The sequence below is a fragment of the Astatotilapia calliptera genome, chromosome 6 (genome assembly GCF_964374335.1).
Source record: "Astatotilapia calliptera chromosome 6, fAstCal68.1, whole genome shotgun sequence".
Classification (NCBI taxonomy): Eukaryota; Metazoa; Chordata; class Actinopteri; order Cichliformes; family Cichlidae; genus Astatotilapia; species Astatotilapia calliptera.
In genome coordinates, this window is record NC_137427.1 from 3,374,433 (window position 1) to 3,391,753 (window position 17,321).

Below are 17,321 nucleotides of genomic sequence, written 5' to 3' on the forward strand. Positions count from 1 at the left end.
CAGTAAAGTAACGGGATTACTTTTTGGGGGGAGTAATCAGTAATTAATTACTGATTACTTTTTTCAAGTAACTTGACCAACACTGCTCACCACCTCCACTGGGTCCAGAGGGCATCCCAGAACAGAGCTGGCCCTTCGGATCAGCCTGTTCAGTCTCTTCCTGTCCCCAGCAGAGATGCTGCCGCCCCAGATGAGTTTAAAGACCAGCCAAAGCAGTGCACAAGAGAGGTGAAGAAGAGTGCAGGCAGAGTGGAGTGGGTGAAGATAAGTGATTTTAGACAGAAGGATAGCAGTAAGAGTGAAAGCAAAGGTTACAAGATGGGAGTGGGACCTGCTGTGATGTATGATTTGTAGACAGTGGTACTGATGAAAAACAAGAGGCCTAGTTGAAGATGTTCAGGTTTCACTGGGAGTGAGCAGGATGGACAGAATTAGAAGTACATCAGAGGGACACGACCAGCTGTGGGGTTTGGAGACAAACAGAGACAAAGCTGAAATGATTTGGACATGTGCAGAGGAGGGACAGTGGACATACTGGTCAAGAAGTGGAGCAGCACATGCAGAGGGTTGGTGTGGCGATGATGACGATCCAAACCAGTGCTGCAGGGAGAGAAAACAAACAGACAGGCCATCACTTCTCAGAAATCATTTTGTGTCTGTTCAACTGTTTGAATCCTCACTTTTACTTCAGCAGACTGTTAAATAAAAAAAACTTAAAGACAGTGCGAGATGTGACGCAATGAATTCCTCAACGTTTAAAGGAAACTCAAGGTAAAATCATGTCTCAGCCAATCAGAAGGAAGCATCGTATTACCGCCCTCCTCCTCTCCCCCCTGTTCCTCCCCCTGTGTCTCCAACACCTCAGCTGTCTAACCCCGAAGTCTCCGTTAAAGGATGTAACCGACAGACACTGGGGGGGACCAGAAGCTCCTCGGTGCCGTCGGACAAACCGAAACATCCCGGAGGGTTTTTATCATGGACAAAAGCAGCAGTAACACACCGACTTAGATCAACCACAGTAAGGTTAGTGGACGCAGTAGTTCTAAAACTTTCAGGAAACGCAGGACATGTTAAAATGTTTGCAGACACGGGTGACGGGAGTTTTCCTCCCGTGCTGCAGAGGAACAGCGACACATGCGCTAAAGTCTGTTTATTCTGCGCACTTTGTTTACACGGGGCGCCTTTTCGCTTCCTTCTGCAGCGGCATCGCTAAAATAAGCTGATTTTATCACAGCAGAAGCATTTTGTAAAGTTCACATGAGGCTGAGCTGCTTTTCCATCATGAACTGAAAGCATAAAGCTGCTGGTAAAAGTAAACACATGTTCATGGCTGTAAATCAAACTGCGACTTCAAAGCTTTGGATTTTTCTTTCAAATATGATCAAACCCAGACGTAAAAGTTTTACTTTAGGCACTGTAGAAACCATCACACTCTTCTTTGTCGTAAAAAACACAAGATCCCCTCAGGGTGCTTTACTTTTTGGACCTTTCCACTCTTTCTTCTACTCTGACCCTTTGATGCCCCTGTGAGGCCAAAACAAATTCTGAAATATAGTAAATCTCTTTGTCCCCAGTGCCAGGCTAGCAGGGTTTAAACGTAAAAAAAAGCTTTCTGACCAAGGCCAGATGATTTAATGGGTGTTGTGGTGAGCGGCAAGTTTTAATACAAAGAATAATTTTATTTCTACGGCACTTTGGAAAACACAGAGCTAGAAAGAGCTTCACAGTGTAAATAAAAACTTGGTTTAAAACAATTAACAGACGTGATAGGCTGAGGAAGGTTGTTCCAGGGTTTGGGGGCTACACTACAAACTCAATGTGATCACCTCTGGTTTTAAAATCAGTATGAGACCATGATTGGCTGATCGAAGAGGTTGGTTCCAGCAATTAGGTCTTTATATGTTAATATGTGTATATATGTTATATATATAATATATGTTAATAACAGGAATTTAAAGATTATTCTGAATTTCAGTGGGTGCCAGTGAAGAGATCCATAAATAAGTGGGATATGTGAGCACTGGCTAGTTTTCTTATCAGCCGTGTTGCTGCTCTCTGCACTAATGGGAGGCTATGGAGGACTGAGAGATACACGTGAAGAGAGAATTACAATAATCAAGGCCAGAGAAAAGTTCCAGATGATTAAATAGGAAAGGAACTGATTGAAAGGTTTGACGTATTTGCAGTATCTCTGACATGAGGGAAACAAGGGTGAGCTGAGAGATGTGAGATTCAAAATTCGGATGCTGGTCAAAGATGATGCAGAGGTTCTGAGTAGATGATTTGATGGTGCTGGCAAGAGCTACTGTACTGACCTCCTAGGGAAAAGTGTCCGTGCCAAACATAAAATCCTCAGTTTTACTATAAATGAGATGAAGGAAACTTTGATACGTCTAACAAAGAATGGCAGAAAATCATTCACTGAGGCATGAGAGGCTGCTGAGGATGTTGGGCTTAACAGAAAAGCATAGCTGTGTATCGTCTGCATACAATTGGCAGGAGATTCCATTAAACCCGTTATTTTAGGTTTTGAAGTTTAATATGTCACAAAGAATGATATATTTAGTCATAGAGGAGAAAAGGACAAGAGAAGGGATTGACACAAAAGTTCTGTGTGCGGACAATTTCATGCAAAGATTTTATCCTTATTAAAAAAGGCTTCATTTTCAAAGCTGAAGTTGTACTGTGAATGTTACTGTTCATTTTCCAGTGAGGTGCGTATGTCTAACGATAGAAGAAAGAACAAAGCTGTCATTCCCAGAGGGCTGTGACGGGATGATTTGTGCAGGTTTATAGCAGCGAGTCCGTCAGCAAACATGTTGATGATATTTAACCTTTTCAGGAAGATTCTCAGCTACTGCTCTGCTAAATGTGACACAACTGAAAAAAAGGTCATAAAAATAATTTTAACAATGTTTGTGAGAGGCGTCGTCTTCACTTCCCTTTTCACTTCACAGTTTATGAATGTGACAAACACACAAATGTGGATATATATGTTTTATATATATATCTATAAAACATATAGATGTGTTATATATAAAAAATGTATAACACATAAACCACCATAAGCACAGATGATAGGTTGGCTATGACTGTATGCATAGACAAGTTCTTCTTTATCTGTACATGCAAAACAAACTAATCGTACTAGACTAATGAGAAAAATGTAAATACATGTCAGACGGTGCACCTTATTATACACTAACAGTGATAATAATAATAATAGTGAAATAATGGAAAAATAGCTACCTTTCCTTGCTCTACCAAATGAGTTACCTCACTCGCTTTATGAAAGACGTATTAATCCTTCCTCAGCTGTGATCCTTTTATTCCCTGCAATAATTTTCGCACAGTCCCTCACTTGTTTAATCCACAGGTTGGATTTTGTGGGGGTTTTCCTGAAATTGAAAGAATTTCTGTATCTGGTGGCAACATGTCCCAGCTCGCTTTCACAACTGCAGGAAGTGATTCTATCCAAAAACATGTCTGCACCTAAATGCATATCCGACTCTTTCTTTCCTAAACAAATAGTTAGCTGATGTTTTTTAGAAGAGGCCTAATAAGCTCCCAATTTCCTCATCTAAGCTTCTTTGGAATCTGTTAAGGAGATTAGTTTTACTGCATTTTTGGCACTTTGCACCCTTTCTACATGCTGCACAGGGGAAATGACTCAGCAAAAAGGTTTTTAAATGAGAAATAACTCGCCAGATTGTCAGATTTGGGTTATGAAGCTGATGTTGTTTTTGTCTGCATTGGCTTTAGAAGAACAGAGTTTTTGTTTAAATCACATCTGCCCGCACCTTCAAGGCAGAACTGAAAACTCCAAACAGGTTTATGGAAAGTGACGTCATGCTGGCTGGACGGGGAAACGGCCGCTCGGGTTGGTGTGAGAGTAAAGCGTCCGGTTGGGGATGTTAACACTGAGCGCTTTGATTGCAGCCTCACTGATGTCCGCTGTGATCCTGCAGAAACGCGCTGGGTTCTGGTTTTCCCATTTTGGCTTTGCGCTGACTGTATGTGTTATTTCACAAAGATTTCAAGTAAAGAAAAAGTCTCTGGTTGAACATTTAAATGCCAGAATTTATCTACCAAACTCATTTGTTTCATTTGTCTTGAGGGAATTCAAGTGTTTAAACATTTCCATGACTCGATTGGTTACCGTACATAATATTACAGCCACTGATAATAGAGAATAGACCAGAATTATTCTTCAAGGAAACAACATTGATTGCATTCATCGTAATGAATCATTGCAGCATCTTAGTACCTACAGTGGGGGAAATAATTCCAATATTTGCTGAATTTGTAAGTTTGCTCACCTACAAAGAAATAATTTTATTTTAATCACCTAAAAGTTTGATTTGATTTGCTTGTTACTGAGTATAATGAGTATTTAATCACATGCAAAACATGACTTATTACTTGATGGAGAAACCCTTAAAGCAGTAAGATGTTACTTGGTCAGGTTTGCAGACTTCTCAGGAGAGATTTGGGCCTCAACTCACCACAAACTCTCTGAATCATTCAGGTTTCTTATTTGCCGTTTGTCACTTTGAAGCTTGAGGTCTGGAGGCTGGCTAGGCCACTTCGTGAAAGGCCTTCTTCTTTAGCTCCCTGTTGTTGCTGTGGTAGTATGTAGGCCCATCGTCTGCGTGAGGAAAGGAGCTTCTTGTCCAAGATGTGACATACGTATCGTGACCTATTGGCCCCTCAATCCAGCAAAGTCATCCTGTACACTAAGCAGAAAAACAGCCCAAAGCATGACGTTTCCTCTCCGTGCTTGACTGTGAGGATGCTTCTTCAGCTGCTTGCTGCCATATGTGTGTTTTAATCTATAATAAGTAAGCCTGCAAAACTGCAAAGTGCTCATTCAAAAATCATTACAGTCACAATGTTAAATGCACTGCTGCTATTACTGTATCGTGAGTCTTTGTGTTTTAGGGAGATGAGGTCCTCTTCTGCTGAGAAACACCTCCAGATGCTGATTCTGGGAGAAGAGTCTTACATTTATGTCCTACAGACACAGAAGGAAAACAAAATGTGTTTAACTTAAATTAAGGGTTCTCGTTCTCTCCCATGCATTCTTTGTGATTTTTATCTCATGAATATGTCAAATTTTGGCTGAGCTACAATAAAATTATTGGGGTATTTTTCTAGAGAGGGAAGTCTTGTGTAAATTCAACATAATGTGGATTTATGTTGATGTTTTGTCTTTGATGACAGAACTTTCAAACCTGTTTCAAACACATTTTTCATATATGTGTATATGATATGAAATACACACCTGATTATAGGAACTACTCATAACTAAAGCACTTTGGAGGTGCTGGTAGGCAGATTTGGCACAGCTGGCCAGCTATTTTTCAGTTTTCACACGTCATGTTAAGCCAATTCTAGCCAGCTTCTAGATGCACTTTGTCTTTGAGGCCACATCTTAAGCACTGGTTACAGGCTGGTTTGGGTTGACGGGAGTTTCTAGTGTTTGTTTACCCTTCTCTTCCTTATCTCATTTGGAAATTCCCAAACTATCTGCTCCATCTTCTGCCCCTTTATCTTCCTTTCTAGTCTGGTAAAGTCCGAGCGTTTGCACCGAGGAGCTCACAGCTCAGCTCCATCCAGTGTTTCTGTTACTAATTTAAAGGGGAGCAGCACAGGGAAAAATATCCAGGCTTTTCTCAGCTGACCTTTCGTTTGGAAAGTTTTGGCTGGGCGTTGCTGGTGCCTGACACAGTTTCTAACCATGATTTAATCCTGTGGCACTCTGATTATATGTGAAGCTGGATTTGTCTGATTGGCACTTTGAGTATTTTCAGGAGTCTCTTAAAGCTGTGATTAGAGGTCAGGCTGTTGGTCCACTTGGTGTTTGACTGACAAGAGATTCATAAACAGCTCATGGAAAAAATGAGAGTAATCCAACCCTTCTGTCCTCCTTTTAAAAATCTGTGAGTGATCAGATTCTTCAGGTCCTCCCTGGGCCAGTGGGTTCAGCTGAACTCACCAACAACCACTGCTCTGCTCTGCAGCCACAAAGAGCTCACTTAATCATCTTCCTCTACTGTAGTCGATCCTTTTTAAACAACTCCTTTGCCCTGTTTTGATTAAATGTACCTTTCAAATCAAATGCCCTCCAAATGGCTGTTTCCTGCATACACCCACACCATCATCTGGTTTGCCTCAGAGCGATAACATGACCCACGTGTGGGAGTTCTTATCTGCAGCTGCCTGCAGCCCCCCATCGCCATGCTCTGCTGTTCTGACAGCATCACGGACCCTGTTTGCCTTTTTGTTTGTCTGTTGAGAGTTTGAGTAAAGTCACACTTCATGCCGTCTTTGACAGTTTGAATAAAAACCCACTGGAAAGACATTTACAGACCGGCTGTAAAGAGAAGTGAGAAAATATCACGCAGTTTCACAGCAGTTTGAAACATTAAATGAATATTTTCCATTTTTATAGGTTGAACATGGTTGGATGGGTTAGTGTTGGAGTGCATCAAACAGATGATAGTTACTGTTTGCTATTGTATTGTATGCACTCTGAAGCTTTAACATTAGTATTTTAAATGCTGTTATTGTTTTTGAAGCCAGATGTTGCTAGCTAATGCTATCAAGCTTGGTTAGCAAGCTGCATTTCTTAACAACGGGAGTCCAAGCGGAGACACACATATTGGCTAATTAGGACTAATTAACATACAAAACCCAAGAAATTCACTCATTAGATCTGAGGCACAAACTCCTTTGATGATCTGTACAACACAGCAGCTTTAATATTAGTCCAGTAAGATCATATGAAGTCTGTGGTTCGCTTCCACTGTTAACACATAAGAAGCATTAAAAGTTGAGTTCTATTGTGTGAACTGGAAATTGTTATCCATACTTTATTTCATCACATCTGGATTCTTGTAATTAGTGGTTTACTTAGGTAAACTTCCTTGGAACATCTGCAGGTTGTTCAGAGCGCTGCTGCGAGGCCTCACATGTCACACTGTTGCTCATTCAGTTGCATTGACTTCACGTCAACTTCAAACTCCACTTACTTTTAGAACTCTGCATGGACGAGTAGAAGCATATATCAGTGAACTTTTACACCCATACATCCCCAGCAGGTCCCTGAGGTCATGTGACCAGGACCTGCTGGCTGAGACCTAAAGGAGACAGAGCTTTTGCAAGAGTGACCTCCGACTCTTGAACTCTCTCCCACCGAGCCTGAGATCTGTGGACTCTGCTTTTGAGGAACTTTTTACTTGGATGTTTAAGCTGTTTTCCTGTCGACCATTCTTTGATATTATCTTGAAAAGTGCCATATAAATAGAATTTTATTACTTTAAACACTTTCATTTCACTCGAATTTTAACCCTTTGCACTGTTGTTGTGTTATAATAGTAGTGCTGACTATGTTTTGTAGCTTGCGTTGCGTGAATGATCCTGTTATCAGTGTGGCACAGAGCTTCATTCCTGACTGCAGTCAGATGGAAAATTCAACACCACAGAGCTGAATACAGTGTGACTGTAACAAGCTACGGTTTGGGTGAATTGTTATGGTTGAGTGCCTTTAGCATGAATTCTTTTAATGCCCAGTTGACAGTAAAAAAACATGGACGTATCTTCCAGGACAGAAAAAATAAAGTGAAATGATTTGAAATAAACTTGCGTTCTGGCTGAAGGCCATCGGATGGCGAAAGCTGTGGTTGAAAAACATTTCCGGTCCTGGGAAAACGGCATTCCAACCCCTGACATCTGTAAACACTTTCCTGCTGCATTAATGGGCTCAGTCACTCATTTCGGTCCATTTTGTAGATCTTGGTCATGGTATGCTTCAAAACAGAGGATTATCCGTGGTATGCTCACTGGCTAATGCCCTATAATTGAAACCGAGATGGTAACAGTGAAAACGTTCATCGTAGTGCTCCAAAAGGAGACTTTAGAAACAAATCTCTGACATTACGGCAACTACAGCTGTGGGTTCGTGGTTTTGTAGAAGTCTGGGGAAAGACGAGCCACCTCTGGTGATTTTATGGGCTCACTTCTGGTTAGTTTTCGAACGAGGATCGTCTGGGGGTGATAATTTTACTTGCTGTATTGCTTGAGAAATTTCCTGAATTTTCCTCCCTGAAGGACGTTTTCAAATAGCTTTTTTTTTTTTTTTTTAAATCATCTGGATCATAGTTTCAGTGCCAGGTCTCTGTCTTATAATTTCTTTCTTAGGTTGGAAGCTCTCACAAAAAAAAGGTGATTTTTGATGGAGCTGTTAAGAGGTGCTCATCTTGTTTTCCTACATTACCCAGCATGCTCTGTGATCCATCAGCTGCTCAGAGGTTTGTGTTGTGGAAACACATTTATCAGATTTCATTGGCACGTCAGCTATTATCACACCTTTTACCAAATCGACAGCAGAAGAAGACAAAGAAAGTAAAGTTCACGTCATGTGTGTTTCTCCTGACATTCTTTCGTTTGTCAAAATGAAACCACGATGGCTGAAGCAGACGATCGGTTCTGTTTAGAGAACATCAGGAAATGGGTGCAGTCTCTGCACAGTTTATATTAGAGCTTAACCAGCATTTGTTTGACTTCACTGTGGGTTATTCAGGCTGTAACTAACAAGTATTGCTCAGTCAGTATTAACTTTCAGTCATTAGAATCATTTTATTCTTGTTTTGTCTGTAATAAAACCCACAGCAGCCAAACCCTGTTGCAGCATAACTTAGAGATGATTCAGGGTCTTCTTTGCATGTCTGACTGAAGCATTCAAACATCATCACTGAAATACGACGGAGAACATCTGAACGTCGTCACTTCAGAAGCCAGATTCAGAAATAATCCCTGCAGAGCAATTTCCTGTATGTAACTGATTAATGCTTTTCTTTCTGCTGTAACATCTTTAAATTCATGGCTACATGTATTAAGCTGTTGTTTTATCACCTTGTAAACTTTTTGATTCATCTTAGCAAACAAATCTGATTTCCAATATAGACTGTATATAAAAGATGGATGAGATGTCTCCTGTCCAAACAGTGTGATGAAACAGGCGCTGCCCTGTGTGCTGCTGACACAGCACTTGGACTTGAGCCATTGCACTAGTATATTTATCCCAGTAGTTTGGAAATTCCCAGGTTAGAGCAGCCAAAGAAAACCCTCGAGTAACCAAACAGTTTCAGTGACTAAGATGACCTCATTTATGACCCCATTATATTTCATACAGAAGAAATTTTCTGTAACAATATTGTAACAATAGAGTTTATAGTTCTGCATTAAATCTATAGATGCGCTGTAGCCACAAACCTTACAACATAACCTGTGCTGTAACCTGAACTGCTCCTCCCTAAAGTGTCACGACATCCTGCACAGATGTAAATGCTGGGAATAGCCTCCATCACTTGTAGATAAACAGCAGAGTCATAAATTCATTGAAAAGTTACCTAAAAACTCTTTTCTTAACATGTTCCAACATAATGTACCGTGCATAATAAATGTGACAAATGTCATTAAAAAACAAGAAAACATAAATATTTAAAAATCTGTCAAAACCCCCAAATTTTAAACATTATTGCATAACAACAATGATGATTCTGGGTTGTAGATGTAACATTAGGATATTTTGCAGCAGTAAATCATCCTGCTGCCGGTTTGTTATCTGTGGTGGAATAATATATAAAAAAACAAAGCTTCTTTCTATTGTCCTTGAAACACAAAGGGTCCATTTTTGTAAACTTGTAGTTTCCCAAATTTATGATAGGAAACATTTTTATGATTAAAAATATCCCAAATGCCGCCCCCCTCCAAAGTTGCATGAAAGGAGTTGAGTTAGGCATCCGATTGCAATGCCTCCTGCGTGTGGCGCTCTGAGCATGTCCTAAGAAGAAGGCTCTGGGGCAAACTCGGGACACGCCGGAGAGATTGTATCTCTGAGCTGGCCTGGGAACGCCCCTGTGTTCCTCCGACTGAACTGGAGGAAGTGGCTGAGGAGAGGGAGGTCTGAACCTCGGCCCTGGATAAGTGATAGAAAATGGACAGTTGGATGGTTAAAGGCTCGTGTAATAAAATGTCTCAATAAGTAAAATTAAATAAAAGTCAGTAAAAATACAAATTTAAATATGATACAATAAATCAGTGTTTAAAAACCTGATAAAAATATAATTGAATCAGAGCAGTACTGCAGACAAATACATGAAGATTCATAGTTTTATTCAAACTGTTGCACCAGGATATGTTCTGTATTATATTTCATTGAACTGAGGGTGGGTTCGTTGAGGCACCATGAAGTGTGGATGAGCTGGTCGTCACTTTCCTGACCTGAACCTGTGAACTGTCTCTGGTTTTTTATTTCCTCCCCCTCAGTCTGTGATGGTGGTGGTCGGGTTAGAGGGATGGGGTGGGGGGGTGAGGGGTGGGGCTAATGGCTTCCTGTCTGAGGGAGATAAAAGTGGATGTGGAGACTGACGGACAAATGGCGCATCGCCCTGATTCACCAGGACTATGAACCTCTGCAGGAAAGGAAAGTGCTAGTCTTAATAGTTTCAGCCTGGCTGCAGAGAAGGGCAGGTCGAGAGACAAAGAGACAAAGATAAAGACCATAAAAGAGATTTTAAAAATGTGAAGGTGCAGGCCTGTTTCTGTTTTCACTTTATGGAAGTTAAAAACCACCAGACATTTACGTTTTCTCATATTTGGAGACGTTAATTTTTGATGGGTGGGGAAGGAAAGCAGCTGTGTTGGAACTGAGGCTGTCCGGGATGGAAAATAAATTATGAATGACGGGATGAGGACATGAGAACAGGATGAAGGAATGAAGAGAGTGAAAATGTGATACGGTGAGGAAACGGTGGAGACAGGTAATCAGAGGACAGCAGTTCAGCCCAAAATAAAAAAGGGGGAGGGGAGGAGGGGAGGAGAGTGACAATCAAAGATTCCCAGCAGACGAGCATCACTGTAACCCCGACTGTGGCCGAAACTGGAATTTCCTCTGGGTGCACCACAGCTCAAGTGTCTGAAGTGAAACATGTTTGTGTCCCACAGAGTGCCAGCCTCTGCAGACGCTGACCTAAAAGGAAGAAGGACCGAGTCCTGCTGACAGGAAGACAACATGGCCTCCAGCTCGCAACCCAGAAATCCTTCCTGTGGTCTCACAGACAGGAGCAGCAGTTTCTTTAAGGTAAGGACTGGACAGCTCTGTGGAGACATAGCAGAACAAAGATCATGCAGAAAAGTAAGTCATCACATTTGTGTGGCAGATGCTGAATTTTATGAAACTATTTAAACAATTTTTTTTTACCTTTTGGATTAATTGAACAAACAAACTGTAGCTGAGATGATTTAGATTAAGGGTGATGTGAAAACCGAGGTAACTGGTTGATTGGACGGATCAGGACAGGAAACGATGAATGTCTGTTTCATATTTGAAACTTATTTACACATTCAATTCAATACAACTTTGTTTACATATCACCAAGTCACAACAACGGTTGCCTCAAAGTGCTTTATATCGAAAGGTAAACACCCTACAATAATACAAAGAAAATAGACAAAACCCAACAATCATATAACTCCCTGTGAGCAAGCGCTTTGGCGACAGTGGGGAGGAAAAACTCCTGTTTTACAAGAAGAAACCTCAGAGCAGAACCAGGCTCAGGGAGGGGCGGGGCCATCTGCTGTGACAGGTTCTGGGTTTGGGGGAGGAAGTGAGGACAGAGACATGCTGTGGAAGAGAGCCAGAGATTAATAATAACTAATGATTAAATGCAGAGAGGTGTGTAAACACATATCAGATAAATAGTCACAGATGTTGGCTGTGAAAACAAAAAGTCCACCCACCTGTTCATACCTTCTGGTGCAGCCAATCAGAAGAAAGTTGCCTTAAAGAGGAGGAGTTAAAGCAGCTCGTTTTAGACAGGAGATGAAGATAAAGAAGGCTTATGTTGAACATTTAGTTATGCAAAGCTGCCCCAGTAGAGTTTAGAATAAAAACATGAAAGTGAACAAGAATTTTTGCTTTAAGCTACAAACTGGTGTCATAAAAGGTTCCCCGCTGGCAGCAGCTGTTCAGCTGGTTATCATGCACACCCCTCAGCATAACTAACATAATTATTCTGTTGATAATTAAGTATTTTTCTGAGTGTTTTAAACTGCTATCACATTTCTTCTTCTTCCTCCTCCTCTCGAGTTGCCACAGCAGATGATCTGCCGCCATCTCACCCCAGCAACCTCCTCTGTCACACCAGCCTCCTTCATGTCCTCCTTCACTACATCCATGGACCGTCTCTGTGGTCTTTTTCTTTTCCTGGCAGCTCCATCTTCAGCATCCTTCGCCCAGTGTCCCCTCACTATTCCACCTCTGCCAAACCATATATCAGCCAGGTCTCTCCCTCTACCTGTCATTTCCCCCTTTTATTTAAGTTTGCCACCAAATACACCTTCCCTCTCTCCTCCTGCACTGTCTTCATCCAGCAGGAGCTCAGTTTTTTCTGGCGCCCTGCTGTTCGACAGCAATGGTGCTGGTTTCTGATGATCTTGAATATCTGAATGTTTGATTTGGGAAAGATTCCAGGCTTGGGATCTTGCATATAGTTTCTTTAAAAAAAGTTTTGATAGGCCACATTTATCTATTGACAATCACAAATAATTTCATAGACCCCTGTTCAGTAATCTTTTTTCTTCTTACCATTTTTGAGACAGACTCATGAATGTCTTCATGATTTTTTTTTTATTAGTATTTTTAAAGCACTCATCAGAGTCTGTTTGGATTTATGCACTCTGGGATTTCTTTATCCTGTTGAGGTTTTATCTTAACTTTAAATTCTCACCATTATTAATTCTGACTAAGCACTTTTCCTTCATATAATCAGGAAATATGGACTGTTGACTGATGAAATACCAAAGTGGATCAGTGTGTTTGACAGTTTTCCTCCACTTTCTGCCATGCATCGAAGAAGTTCTGGAAATGAACAAAACCAGCTGCTCTTCCTGGCAGCCTGACAAACACACTCACAGGACTCATAAAAACCTCTCTCTGTCCACTCCTCTCTCTCCCTTTCATCTTCATCTTCTCCTAATTTCTTCTGTTTTCTTTCTCTTCTGCAATCAGTTGCATATTTTTGCTCCAAGTGTCACTCAGATGTGAAAACCTTTTCATGCAGTGCCTGTATGTACTGTTGTAGTCTTGTGTTATGAAAAGACCTGATCTATTTCTCGAGAGTTAACACATGACAGTAAATCTGTTTCCTCGCTGCTTCTGATTTCCTCAGTCTTTCCTCATCTTTCAGTGCCCTAAACATTTTATTTTGTGTGTGAGCCTTGGTCAGTGTTAAACGGATTGTCCTAACCTTGTGGTATAAAACCCTGATTTAACTCTGAGGCTGACCTTTAACTTCATCTAATGCCTGAGCCACACAGGCCTAGATACTATTAAGCGACTTCTCCCTGGCAAATATGGGGTGTTAAGGGAAAACGTGTATTTCCCAACTGGTGATGAGTGGTTACTGCCTGTTGCTGGGTGAAATTGGTTGCAAAAATGGTGCAGCATTAAAAACCAGCCTATGATTGCTTCGGGGCTAGCAGATTGCCCCAACCGTCCGTTTGCACGGAAGATTCTAACATTTACTCTGCAAACTGTGGCAAAGCTTGAAAAAGTGAAGACCTGACATGAGAAACATTCACCTTCACAGTAAAAGATGTTCCTTTGTGAGTATCTCTGCTATGGCAAGGTTTTACTTTTACTTTGAAGCCGATCCATGCCACAGCTTTCACAGTTTCACAACAGCTTGGAGAATATTAGGCAAGCGTTTGCAGACAACTGGACGTCTTCCTTGCTTCCAGCTACTGGAAACCACAGGATCTTCTAGCGCAGTGTTTCCCAACCACTGTGCTGCGGCACATAGGTGTGCCGTGGAAGATTATCTGGTTCCACCTGAGTAGTACTGATTAGTACTGATTAGTACTCTAAGTGATCAGCATAACAGGCAACACAGTTACATTCTCCTCCACTAGAGGGCAGTAAAACTACCTGCTCTAATTAAATGGCTTCTCAACTGCCAGTAAAACAGAAGAAGAGGAAGAAGAAATGACATAATAGCCGAGCTTTGAGACCACAGTGATAATAGCAATAGCAAAATTTTCAAAAAAATATTTGAAAAGAAAAGGTAGTCAGTCTGAGCTGGGTCCTGGAGAAAGTTACGATCCAGATGAAGCATGGGCAGTGGTCAGAAGAAAGCGTTTCCTCTGTACCTGATGCACGGAGAAAAATGATCAATATGCTTGTTGTGACATTTTAGTTTTGTGGTGTGCCGTGTGATTTCTCTAATGTGAAATATGTGCCGTGGTTCCAAAATGTTGGGGAATGCTATTCTAGCACCACACTTTTCCCTGGTGACCAGTGGTTGTCAATGAGCAGTCTCTAGGCCTGTATGACTGGGACATGAGCACGTGCGTACAGGTAGATGGATTCATTTGTACCTTGCTTCATGAACCAGGGTTGTGTTCTCAGACAGCTGTTGTTTATAATGTTGGTCCAAATGTCACTGCAGCAAACCTTCATTTCTATGCTGATGATATAGTGATGCTCCTCTGCACCACCACAACAGGCTCCCAGCACCACCTGTGTGTGTGTGTGTGTGTGTGTGTGTGTGTGTGTGTGTGTGTGTGTGTGTGTGTGTGTGTGTGTGTGTGTGTGTGTGTGTGTGTGTGTGTGTGTGTGTGTGTGTGTGCCCTCTACTGGCAAGTCAGTTGTGTAAAAGAGATTTTTATATACAGTCTTTTAATGAAAAGTTGATTTTTCATGTAAAATCTTTTACATGCACGAGGTCATCTCTCCACTATGGTTTGATTCTGAAGCTGCCTTATATGTGCAAACTTTTTATTATTAGATTTTGTTTTTTTCTTCACACGTTGCACATTTCTCTGGCATTATGGTGCTTATACTTTAATTCTGCACCCCTGAAAGCCTACTAAGAATAACACTTGAAGCTCTTTTCTGTTCTGGGCAGTTTCTCCCAGAGGGCAGTGAGGATGGTCTCATTTCTGGCTTTGTAAAATGTGGGCTTTTAAAAAAAGAAAACAAAGATTTGTTAGTGATGTAACAAATCCTTATTATGTGTATTATGCCCACTAGCCCTGAAGTGATTGCATCAGCTCAGTTTATCTGTATGATATATCAGTGCCCTGCACAGAGGAATGAGTAAAACCCCTTTGAAAGTAAAAGAGACGTCTTTAGACCAGACCAGCAACTCAGAAACAAAGTCACACTTTTAATTTCCTTTGCAGCTTTTTCCATCTTTAATAACCCTGTGAAAGCGCTCTGTACGCGTCTGTGTGTCAAAACCAAACACATAGTTTCCCGTTGACTCCATCCATGGCTTTAACAGCAGCTCATGCAGTGAATCAATTACGTCTACGCATGCACACACACACACGTGCATTGCTGAAGGAGCTGTGTTTGAGCGCTTCAGTCTGCCTTTGCTCTGCATACCTGTGCTGTTAAGAATAAACTATAATGAATGAAAATAAACCCTGTTTATAAAGCTCTGTATAAATCAGTGAGTGCTTTTTTATGGATGTGGGTGGTTTTTCTCTAAAGGTCATCAGTGTGACATAAGGCCTGTGTGGGTATCATCGTTAGAGTTCTCTGCCCAGATCCAGTCACTCAGCAGCGCTCGTGCTCACTGACCTTCGTTTTATCGGTCAGGAATTTCCCATGTCTGCTCTTCTGGCTCACTTTCTACTTTCGCATTCATATAATTCAGTGCCCGTCTCAACAATATGTAATAACTAATGTTTCTCCTTCTTTCCGTCACTGGATAAACTCAGGATATGAGGCTCTGCAGAGAAAAAAAGTTCATGTATGATTCTGTAACATGGAAACCGTTTTAAAGGCTAGAAGGTGACATTAGGATAAGCAGACTGATGCCACGCTCACGTATGCTCTACGACTTGACTGGACTCTGGCTTTAACTACAAAGACGAAGGGGAAACTTTTAACCTGGTACTGTCCAACACCAGCCTGACAAATTCCAACTTTATTATGTGATTCCCACTAGCCTTAAAACATTTTGTGCATTATAACTGGAAACTGTTTCCAACAACAAACATATGGTGTATTTTACTCCCTCCCATGTTATCTTTTGGCTAATACAAACTCAGATAATTACATTACATTACAGCTGATGATGTCAGGTAACACTACACACCTGAAACAACTTAACGCTCATCCATGTGACGCTGGCGCTCTGGCAGAGGGAGCTGCCAGCTTTGTTTTTGTCTCTGAGTTGGTTTAGTGGCTTGAATTTCAACTGGATCTGTCATCAGGAACACTGTAAACAATGCGGTCTGAAGTGGTGTAATCTTTGTCAGCAGCATGGGAGAGCGCTCGTTAGTTCTTTAGAAGGATGAAACATGAGAGCAAATGTTTTCCTTTCTGGGATTACCCGTGCTAATTAAAGGTTCATGCTGTTCAAACTTCCACTTTGCTATTTTCTAGCTTCTACTTCTACATTTCTTACATTTCTTGATTGAAAATTGATGCTTTGAAGCATGAAATCTTTGGCTGTTTCTCCAGCTTTGGTCAGCCTCTGTCTCCACCCAGGCTCCGGCTGAGAGCTCCTTCTCTGGGTTTGAGATATTAGTTGTTTGGTGTTGCAGTATCACTGGGGATCGGCTCGTGTTGTGTAACAGAGTTTTGACCTGATGCAAAGCTGTGGGAGTCTGTGGCTTTTACAGAGCTGGCTCCACTTAGTCCTGTGAGGGGGGGTTGAAGGTCCTGTGGTGGCTGTGGTCTGGCCTGGAGCCCAGTTTAGGGAAGAATGTTTGGAGAAGGATGCCTCCTGCTGGTTATAATGTATAATGGGCGCGCTAGTTCATAAAATCTTTACAAATGTGCCGTTTCTGTGATGATACACATCCTTCTGGCATATTTTCCCTAAATGTTGCATTTTAATGTAGAATATCAGAAAGATAAATACTGTAGGCTTTCAGGAGCAGCCCTGTTTGCACTGTTTGACCCAGATAATCAGTGAAAAGCATCCAGATTTCAACATCTGCTCTGATACGACGAGGAGGCTCTGAACCCCTGGGAGTTCTCTAAAATGTGCAGTGAGGGAATGTGGAAATTGCAGTGAAAAAAGACAACATGAAATCAGTTACATTTTTATGCAGCCAAACAGTTTTCAGCTCCAGTACATTTTGGAGTAAATTGCACACAGTTGTTCCGATACAGGAATTAATTTTGCCAGAATGTGTGTTTTAACTGAATGCAGACGACTCAGAGATAATGTGTGGGGTGAAAGGGGCACACGTTTGCTTTAAAATAAAAGGAAGTTGCAACAGTTTTTGTTGCTGGT

General features: G+C 41.4%; 1 protein-coding gene across 3 annotated transcripts in view; it reads left to right on the forward strand.

The window, feature by feature from the left end:
• The first annotated feature begins 867 nt into the window (after window positions 1-867).
• The window catches only part of LOC113023571 (ras and Rab interactor 2), a 38,559-nt gene continuing 22,105 nt past the window's right edge, over window positions 868-17,321 (forward strand). For all 3 annotated transcript variants that reach the window (XM_080302630.1, XM_026169689.2, XM_026169688.2), the window contains exons 1-2: window positions 868-1,023; window positions 11,011-11,146. In XM_080302630.1, coding sequence (XP_080158756.1) covers window positions 11,078-11,146 — 69 coding nt within the window. In that variant the 5' untranslated portion in view covers window positions 868-1,023; window positions 11,011-11,077. The remainder of the gene's footprint in view (window positions 1,024-11,010; window positions 11,147-17,321) is intronic.